Raw genomic sequence first — 10,417 nt, 5'->3', positions numbered from 1 at the left:
ACACACACCCTGTGCTGTGTTGCACGGCAGGCTGCAAAGTGCATGTGTTGTGGGTAGTCAGCTGACACCTTCATCAATTCACGAGGGGGTGCGAAAGCCTAGAAGGAACGCAGAGGCTGCTTTAAAGCTGCTGTCCAAGACTTATGAGGGCACTGCTACATTCTCCCTGTATAGTTCAACCACACTTTTTAACAAAGGACATGCCAATGTAATGTCAGACAACTAGCTCTTGTTAACATATTTGTTTAAGATCTATTTCTTAATCATACAAAAGCTGTACATTCCCCGCTTGTGACAGTGGAAGTATGAAGAAGCAACCCTTTCGTTTTCAGTTACATCTTCCAGGAACTTGAGACATGAAAATCCCAAATGACTCATTTACATTAAAGTTATGTCTACGGTTTACTGAAAATAACCTTTAAATCTGAAATCATTTTCATCATAGCACAAAATCAATTGTATGGAAAGACAATAATCCACTTCCATAATGTATCATTTGGGGCACGAGTAATACAAAGTGGAAAAGGATGACAATGCTGTGATGTGTAACAGACTTTGTGGTTGAAGTAATGTTCATCTGTTGATTCCACTACTGTTAACTTGTTTTTGTTTTTATTGATTCATTTAATGAAATCAGAGTGGACTGGAGGAGTTGCATACTATTAGCATGAGAAACTATGTAGCATGCTTAAGCTGAGAGGCAACAGGACAGAAGTGTTAAAAAAATAAATTAAATAAAACTACCCCTAGTTGGTTATCTACAAATCATTCATTGAATCATTAAATATCCATTTATTCAGGTTCACTTTTCTCACTCTTACATAGAATACAATCTGATCTACAAAAACATCAGCACATGACATTGGACATTTGGACATTTTGGTCAAAACATATAAGGTACTCAAAAGAAATACCCAAGTGGCTTGCCTGCATGTCATTTATCTTTTGCGTTACAAGCAATGAACTCTCCCTCCGACCCAAACAAGTCTGACCCACATCCTTTTCAAGTCTCTTGTCCTAAACAGCCGTTTCTCTGCCAAATCAAGCATCCAACCAATCATGTTTACACTCAGCGGTTTCCGCAGCCATTCGCAAGGAAAACGCCTTGAACAAAAAAATAAAACAAAAATCTTAAAACTCAAGACAACAAACTATAGTAGAAAATAAGTGATTTTAGAACGACGTGATGAAGAAAAAAAAATCCAAATCCCGAGGAGGAAAAAAAAACAAAAACAGAGGAAAGTGCGAGTTATTTTCAGTTGAGTTTTGCATTAGCAGATTCGTAAGTCACATAAACAAACCATCAACAACCAGGTCACTCCTCCAGCACCATCCCACTAAAGATAACGCAGAGCGGGAACAGTACAGCCAAGTCTCTTTCGTCTCTCTGGAGCTCTGAGTGATCTGGATGTTGCACCCAGGATCGTGGATGGAGGGAAAGATGGGCACCAGAGGAGAGTCAGGTGGCTGAAGGGCCGTAATGCTGTTTTTTTGGGGGGGCCAGCTGTACGCTTGCTGTGAGGAAAGCATGGCTGTAACAGCAGTATCCCTTCAGGCAACATAGTGGTACTGGTTAGGAGTCTCCTTGTCACGTTCCATGTAGTCTCTGTCTATGAGCGACTCAATCCGCTTCTTCAGATCGCCTGGCTGTGGAAAGGAAAGCAAGTCAGATGCTGATGAGCTTTGTGTGTGTGTTGGGAGAAATATTCAAAATAATATGAATGAGAATCCTAAGATAGTTCACCTTGACAGGGAACTTTAGCTGGTTGTAGAGCTCTGATACCAGGAGGTTGTGACTGAGGGTCTTCCTCATCTTCATGATGCGCACCACAGCTGCATCAATCTGATACTGCCTGTCTTGAAACACACGCTCTGTGGTGCTTACCTGCTCCTCTACCTGTGAAACAAAAATGTGTTTAACAAATGGGTGAGGACAATCCTTTTGCTCAGGAAAACATGTGTAAGTAGTAAGTAAAAAAACATCAAAATAGGAGGAGAAGCAGTGTGTGAAAAAGGTACATTTGCTAGTATTCTTACAGTTTCCTTCATTTGGATCTGGTTGATCTTGATGCGGAACAGTTTGTGTTTAAAATCATTGTTGAAATTGAAACGGTCGCCATCCTCCACGTCTTTCCCTCGAGGGTTCTTGTTGAGAACACGCGCTTTTCCGCAGGCCAGGGACTGCAGTGTACGCTTGAGCTCTCCTTCCTCTGTGCAGGACAAGAGAGAATGATACTGTAATACAACTATGCCTCTCCCACAACAGAGTAGTTGAACTGCATGTTTAAAGACGTGTAACCTATGCCAGTGGCAGCTTGAATCTCCTCGATGCTGAATTCCTCTCCCTCATTAAACATCAGCAGCACCAGCGTCTGGAACAGAGAGACCTGCAGCTCCTTCTTACCCTGCAGGATAAAATAGTAATTTTAAGTGCAGTTCAGACGTTTTTTTCAAGCCAATTTGTCGTCCTTTCCCTCTGCCCTGTTAAAATAATCCCATGCCCTTACCTCTTTAAACTCTGCCTTTAGTACAGCGTGGCCCAGCGTGGGCTGCCACTGCAGTTTCCTTCCACTGTGCTTCCCCAGGTAGAACAGCTTGAACACCTCCTGGAGTTTTACCATCTACCAAAACAAACAACAAGAGATGAAGTATGTACCAAGATTGTCCTTAACACAGCCAAATTTAGAGAATATCAGTAGGATGACACAATCAGTCAATCAAAGTCTTTTTTCTCAACAAACTTGCTATAAATCAGCACACTATATGCACAATAAATAAATTAATAAATAGAAATAGTTTAAATGAATTGTCTGATGCTCAAGTTGTGCTTTACCCACAAAAATAAATATTTATTTGTCAAGTGTATTTGTCAGAAGTACCAAAGCATAGTGTGCACAAAGAACAGCAAACAGAGATATGCTTACCTCTGGGGGCAAGTGGACCTCCATGGGTGTGTATGAAGGCCAGTAGCCCATAGTGAGGATGTTCACAGTAAGTTCTATGTTGCTTGGCTCACTCTGGTTCTGTATATACTAAGTAGAAATCACAGTACTTTTACAATTCAATGACACAGTACAGAGGGATGCATATACATACTGGAAACATGGCATCAATATTTTAAAAGGTACACATGTATGTTTTTTTAAGTGTGTCTATGTGCAAGTACCTGTTTGAACTGGATCATTATGTCTTTGGACAGTTCCATGTCCTTGAACATCCCCTCAAGCTTACTGGTAAATGCTGCACCACATTCTGGAGGAAGTCAAGACCACACAATATCACAAGTGACTTGTTTTAACAACTCACACCACCACATATGCACCCATGACAGACTGTGATGTCTTTATACATTAGTGCTTCATCTGCTGCATTGATGCAGAGATCTCTTCTATACTGTGCAGTGAAAGGCAAGATCAAAGGGAAACTGAAGAATTTTCTCCACATTTTAGGCAAAAATCACATCAAGAACATAATGTGATTATGTTGTACATGGAACATGAAACATGAAACTGTATACCTCTTAAAATCATATATCAGGTTGCGCCTCTCAAATCGAGTCTTATCATAGTCGATTTTCTAAAATTATCAAAAACTTTAAAAAAAAAACATATTATTGGTGTGGCTGCATTGGAGCTTGGTGTCATCAGTGTGCATGTGTGTGAATGTGTAAATAGAGGCAAATTGTTAAGTACTGTGGATGAAAGTACATTGTTTGTAAATGCAGTATAAAAGACAATGGACTCACCATGTTTGAGCTTGGAGAGCATGGACTTTTCAGCATCAACAGAGGCACTCTTGCCGACCAGCAGACGCTTGGCCAAGTCTTTCTTATAGAAAGCTTCAAATACATCTTTTCCTGGAGGGACAAAACAGATCAAAGAGGTCTTATCAGAGTGTAACAAGCTTCATTAGTAGTTAGTCACACTATTTAAAGCAAACACACACACACACACACACAACTGACCGTGTATGAAACGGAAGATTATCATTATCTTGTCCAGGATTCTCTCCAGCTCCTCCTCTGTTGCCTCCTTGTTCCCTGCTCTTAACTTGGAATCCACATATTTAGCTGGATAGAAAGCAATGGCCAAAAAAAGCTGTTAACACATGGTAGAACTAATAAAAACCATAATAATATGTGCTGTGGAAATATATTAATGAGTACAAAGACAATGTTTTGTACTTTAACAAAGTTGTTAAAAACTGGTAGGACTTAAGAAGAAAATGTATCAACGGGCATGGCATGCCATTCATTTCTCTGACCCACCAATAAGTTCAGCAGGTTTGTTGGGCCTCTTATTGATAAAAGTCTCAAAGGCCTCCTTCATGGCGTTGATGAATCCCTCATTCCGCGTAAAGCAGCTCTGTGCTACATTGTCCATCTTGTCCTTGAAGTCCAGCAGGTCTTGCACCATGTCCTTGTCTTTCTCTGGAGTACATACAATCTCTCCACCGAAGGACTAGGACCGGAGGAAGTTTCGACAATGTGTATATGCATTTCTCAGACATAAAAGGGCACGGGCATGTTATATTGAGCAATGAGCATACCTTTATGTAATCCCTCCAGAACTGCAGCAGTGTAGGAAGTCCTCCCTTCAACTTGCTGAAGAGCTGGTAGAGGAGCGCCAGCTCAGTCACACGATTTCCATCCAGCAGGATGCTCAGACCTAGCACAAAATATTCCACATCATTGCATGTGTGCAGGTATTTTAAATATTAAACTAAAAAAATATTTTGCAATTTCATGTTCATTCACAAAATAGAAAAATTAATGGATGGGCACAGCTGAACAAAGAGGGCAGATAACATTTCTCCTTTAGTCATGGACTTTGCTCGAGTAGATTTTAATCCCAACCACTTCCCAGCAAGTAACAAAGCAGATAAAATACAGGCTTGATTAAAATTTAAAGCAGCAGCAGAAACCATACATGATTAATTGAGCAGGTGGGACACCCTACAATGTAATGTAAACCAAATGAAGACCACTACAAACTAGACTCAAACATTACCATAGAGCAGAATCCAGATGCTTTACAAACATAATCCATATTTCCACACACACAAACACGCATGCTAAGGTAAGCATTTCATACAGACTTACCCTTTTGTAGTATTGCCGACATATGTTCTCCTAAAAGTTGTTTCTCAACGCAGCTAATGAGTGGTTTCCTGTGAAATAATGAGAAAATGTATTCAAAAGTCTGTACTTTGATGTGACAAAGAAAAACACTCCTGACCTTTCTGCACATAATTAAAGTCTTGTTGTTCATCAATGATTTGTCAAAGCTAAAGAAAACTGAGGTTACAACTAAAGCTCTGGAGTCACATGTTTAAAAACTTTAACACTATCAGAGCAACATTTTTAAATGTAAAAATCATCTGTGAAGAGATGTACCACATTATTAGTGTTTCCCACAGGATTTTGTGAGACTATGGTGGGTGGACATCGACCCTCTAGGCGGGGTCTGGGGGCATGGCCCCCCGGGAAGAAAAATGTGTACATTTTAAAGTTAAGTGTATTAATTTGGTGCACTTTAAAAGCAAAATAAAGAGTCTAGGTCTATGAAGAACTTTGCACTCCCGTTAAAAATGTTGTGCCCTAGTAAACATTTTCAACATAAACACAGTGTATAGATATAAATGGTGATGAAACAGCAAAAAAAGTCAACTTTATTTTACTTTATTGAATGTCATTTAATTATTTAATCTTTCTCCAGCAACCCTAAATCAAAGAATAATTTGTAATTAATTTAATTTACATTTTATTTTACTTTTAATGGACATATGTAACATGTTAAAATACTTCCTGTGAATATAATCCCATTAATCTTATTTCCATACTGTATACATTGTGTATACCTTATTTTGAAAACCGGACTTTGTCCTCTGTGTATCTTTGCGCAACATTCACCAACTCTGACGCAATTTGATAAATTATTGCATGTTGTGCTCGTATTGCGTACAATTAAGTCTTAATAGCCTCTCATCTGGTAAGATCCTCATACTGTATCACTTGTTTTGTGTAATTTATTTTCTGATTTTAAAGGTTGGTTTAGTATTTTTAGATGATGTTGGAATGTATGAATATATGCGACATGATTGTTTGTCTCAGTGATATGTTGTAATAAGATAATTAAAGTTTTTTTTTTAATTACTGGGTGCTCTGGTCGAGGTAGCTCATGATACGATCATTCTCCTCCTCCAACCGACGAGCCACATGGTGCAGGTACTCAGGCACCTGGACACATGCAAAACACAGATTCAGCACATTTGTGGATGAGAAACATATTTTTGACATTATGTGTATAAAAGATTACTGTCAAATGACTGTGACCACATGACACTAAAATCATCAATCCATTAATAGTCTCACTCACATCTCTCTCCTGCATCAGCCGCTGGCCCTCTGCTGCATACAGACGATTGGTCTCAGTCAAAAATCTCTCCTCAAAGGAATCTTTGTAAACCTTACCAAAAGTCAGAGTCAGGAGGTTAAAACAATGGTATACATTCAGTCCATCTTCTGATTTGTTATAGTAAACAGGTGATCAGGTACCTGTAGGTCTGACAGCATGCCCAGTAGACTCCTGAGCAGGCTGCGGTCTATTGTCTCTCCATTCCGCTCGAGTTCGATCTGTTCCAAAATGCCTTCTACTGTGCGCTTCTGAACTCCACTGTCGCTCACAATGTGGGTACGAAACAATTCCAACCCAGTGTCCCTGCAACGTACAAACAAACATCAGCCTCTTACAAGTACACCTTAATAAACAAAGTTATTTCAATAAACTGTCATTTTACCAGATGGAGGGGAGTAGGGAGTTCTGAAGTACATAGGTACGATCCAGGAAGAGAAAGATACTTCGGATCATAATCTATAAAGAGAAAACAGTCTTAACATGGGATTTACACTCATCTAATGGTGGAACCTTTTTGATACGCATACCTGTCAGACATCAAACTTACAGTTTGCCTGCAGTGGTCCTGCCAGCAGCGATTCATTTTCTTCAGGAAGGATAGGTTGTCCAAAGACTCTGTGAGCTCCATGATAAGGAAAAATCTTACATTCACTCATGTCACTATTTTGTATAACCATACTTCACAGTATCATGTGGCTAGCCAGCATGTAACACCTTGGTTTTGCTTGTTGGCTGAAAAAGATTTGGTATTCAAGCCGGGTGAACTAATGGCTTTTATTGTTATCTGTATTGAGCATGCCAAGGTTCTTATTAGAGCCAAAAAAGTGCACTAAGCAAACTGTAAGTTGGATTGCCTATAATTTTAAACAATTTTGACTCATTGACTTCATGTTTTGTTATAAAACTGCAGATTTATCGTACAATATGTCAAGCATTTGTACACCATCCGTCAGTCACAGCCACTGTTTGGTAATGCCCCATTGTGTGGGATTTGGAACTAGTAAGGATAACTTCCAAACATGTTATATGTTGACCCCTTGTGAAAAAAGGCTGCAACAACACTTGTGCTGTGCCAGCAGAGCCCACACTTCCCTAAGTTCAGTTTAAAAGCTGCCTTATGTTCAGCAGCAGGCTTAGAACAGGACAAATGCATTTTGGTTTACAGTAAATTGCAGGTTTAGTGCTAGTAAAGTCAGAGGTCTTACAAGGTAACACACCAACTATCAAGGAAGTCACAATACATCATAATTCAAAATATAACAAGATGAAACATTTACTGTCCTTACCTCAATATTTCAACAGGCTCAACACACAACTTGCCTGATATGGTTGTGCACAAAAAAGGATATTCTCTAAACTGGTGGATCTGGGCCTGCACGTGATCTTCACAGACCTGCCGTAGCTGCTTGTACAGCGTGGGGGAGACTTTATACGAACAGAGGTTCTCGACCGCCTTCAAGAAAGAGAAAGTGACAGAGACGAGGAGAAGAGAAGAGACAGGAGCACAAGAGATCGCTTCACAAATCTGCAACATCAAATCTGTACTGTATGATCTGCTGAAAGAGCATGTGTTAAAGCATATGTGCTAGTCACGTTGAAGTGTTCTGTACTGGCACATTTCTACAGTCCAACACTGCTATGCACTTATCACAGCCTGGGAGAAGGAAACATTCAAACCATTGGTGTTTAAAAAGAAAGACAGCAAACCTGATAGAGCTCTTCCAGATTGTACTTGATAGAGGTGCTGTTCTGGATGGCACCCACTGCATCCCGTAGCTTCAGCCACGTGTCCTCAGTGTAGTTCTCGGCTAGTTTTGGCCTGTCTGTTACAAAAAGCCAGAAACAATGTTAGCATTTAAACATATGGTATTTTGACATGTTTAACACAAACATGACATGTTGCACATTTGGAAATTGTTAAAAGAATTTCACAAAATAAAAGTTTTCTTCCAGTAATTTCTTCCTTAACTCTAGACCAACATCTGCAATAGGTAGCATTGTATATATCTTGGTCATAAATAAAAATGGATGGAGTGTAATCTTAGTTTTCAAGGTCAATATTGTGATAACCAACAATGAACTAAGAATCATCTCCTCCACTGCACACTTTGGACCCACAGGTAAGAAAACAAATAAACATTTTTCATGACATAAGGTTTTGAAAACATTTTTGAGTCTTTTTACTGAAATATTCAATTTATGGATTTTTTAACAAGTAAATAAGCTGGAGAACACATTATGTAGTTCTAAATAAAGTTTAATAAGCATTAAAAACATACTTTAAACTTAAAAGTATGTTTCTGTAGCCAATAAAATTTGTTTTATTAATATTTGAAGATTTAAATCTTAGATAATTAAGAGATTTTGTCTAAGCTGACTGTAGTATGAATATGCATATCAGCACATGCCCTCTAAGCTCTCTCTATATAAAAAAACAAGGATTTTTACATAAATTATTTTCATTACCTATTAAACTTATCATTTTTAACTTTTTTAAATAAACATTTACTCTATAAAACAATTGCTTACTTAAGCTTACCAACTGACAGAAAGTGCAGTTATTACATTTTTATTAACAAGTTAGAGTAAACAACTTTTTTGCATTTGATGCTGTAACCAATATGTTTGTTTTGTTAATTTGTGAACTGAATAAAACAATTGACAGAATAATAAACTCTTCCAGAAGATACAGTTTCTGAAAAATCACTTACTTGTGTCAGCATACATACACTGCCTTATACCTTTATTAAGGCCTGAAGTAGGCTGCACCCAACATGTGAATGTGTTTTTTGATGGGACAACTAGAAGTTGTGAGATACTTTTAAAATCATAACTGCCCATAAAAGCAAAGCACGGTGGATGTGTGTCTTACAAAAACATGCCCTACTTAAATCTGACACTTCTAAGCAACAATACAAATCAGAGCAGTTAGGTCCCACTGCACTTTACATTTGCAGCCATTAAAGTACACAACTTAGACAGTATGATCTAAAAGCTATAACCCGTGTCGTATAAATCGATGTAATAAATGCTGCTGCTGTTAGATAACGAAGGGGAAAACGGTCAGTGACAATACCTTTGAAATTTTTGATCACTAATTTCTTTGAAGCGCCAGTTTTGCTTGAGGCCACAGCGGATGTCCTGGCCATCCCGTTGGTGTTGTGCTCAGTTATAGCAGAGAAGCTGGCTCTCTTGTCCTGTCGGGTGTCCTCTGCCATTATCAGATTAGCGCTTTGGCTTAACGCTGTATGGTTCAAGTGTTTTGCTAAATTAGTGTTAAGATTGTTCAATCGCGGTTTATTTACTGTCAGCAACGCAGCCTCTTTGTTGAACCAGTTGCCTTTGGTTGACAGTAAAGACAGTCGCAGTGTATTTACAACACATTAACAAATGAACACTGACTAATGTTAGATTCATTAATCAAAAAACATTACTACCGTCATCTAAGTTAAACAGATAGCAAGCTAACAGTATGATATCTCAAACTGCAGCACACTTTAGCTACCACTTTTCGTCTTCTCCACAACACTTTAGCGTTAGCTGCACAGGCTAGTCCATACCAGGCTTGACTACTTACAGATTTTAACAAGTTCAGTTATTCTATTTTGCGACAGTAAACAAATACATAAAAGCGACATAGTTAACGTTGATATAACAGACCCATGTTATTGGTGGCTTTCTTTACCCACATAGCTAGCTAGCACAACAAAATGGCTTTTCTCAGACAGTTCAGTTGGACAGGTGCATCTTGGGTGAAAAGCGGCCGAGTTGCGTTCAGCGACAGTTTGGATTTTAACTGTCAGTTGCAGTTTTTTCCCAATTTAATGAGACTGTTATACTTTTTAAAACATAAATACAATCAGTAACGTTACATCACTTTATACTAGGCAGCAGAGCACTTCAGTTGTCCTGAAAAAAAGGTCACTCAGTCAAAACATCTAACTCATGAGTCAAAAGTAAATAAATTGCATCACTACCGCTTAAAAGGCATTTCCCAATGT

At 38.7% G+C, this 10,417-nt stretch overlaps 1 protein-coding gene across 1 annotated transcript; it reads right to left on the bottom strand.

Moving 5' to 3' along the window:
• Window positions 1-772: 772 nt before the first annotated feature.
• Window positions 773-10,339, bottom strand: cul4a (cullin 4A). The gene is made up of 20 exons (XM_038701195.1): window positions 9,493-10,339; window positions 8,124-8,239; window positions 7,766-7,869; window positions 6,964-7,033; window positions 6,799-6,872; window positions 6,557-6,719; window positions 6,378-6,467; window positions 6,156-6,238; window positions 5,102-5,169; window positions 4,549-4,667; window positions 4,268-4,460; window positions 3,965-4,069; window positions 3,746-3,856; window positions 3,167-3,252; window positions 2,925-3,032; window positions 2,508-2,621; window positions 2,300-2,405; window positions 2,038-2,210; window positions 1,745-1,897; window positions 773-1,647 (listed from the first exon to the last, which is right to left on the bottom strand). Exons 1-20 carry the CDS (start codon window positions 9,632-9,634, stop codon window positions 1,552-1,554), a joined length of 2,274 nt encoding a protein of 757 aa, XP_038557123.1. The 5' UTR covers window positions 9,635-10,339; the 3' UTR covers window positions 773-1,551.
• Between the last annotated feature and the right edge of the window lie 78 nt (window positions 10,340-10,417).

Source organism: Micropterus salmoides, unplaced genomic scaffold, assembly GCF_014851395.1.
Source record: "Micropterus salmoides isolate LMB-PRFRI ecotype aquatic unplaced genomic scaffold, ASM1485139v1 Ms_hic_scaffold_6, whole genome shotgun sequence".
NCBI lineage: Eukaryota > Metazoa > Chordata > Actinopteri > Centrarchiformes > Centrarchidae > Micropterus > Micropterus salmoides.
Note: the sequence above shows the minus strand (reverse complement) of the source record. Positions and strands in the feature narration are given on the sequence as shown.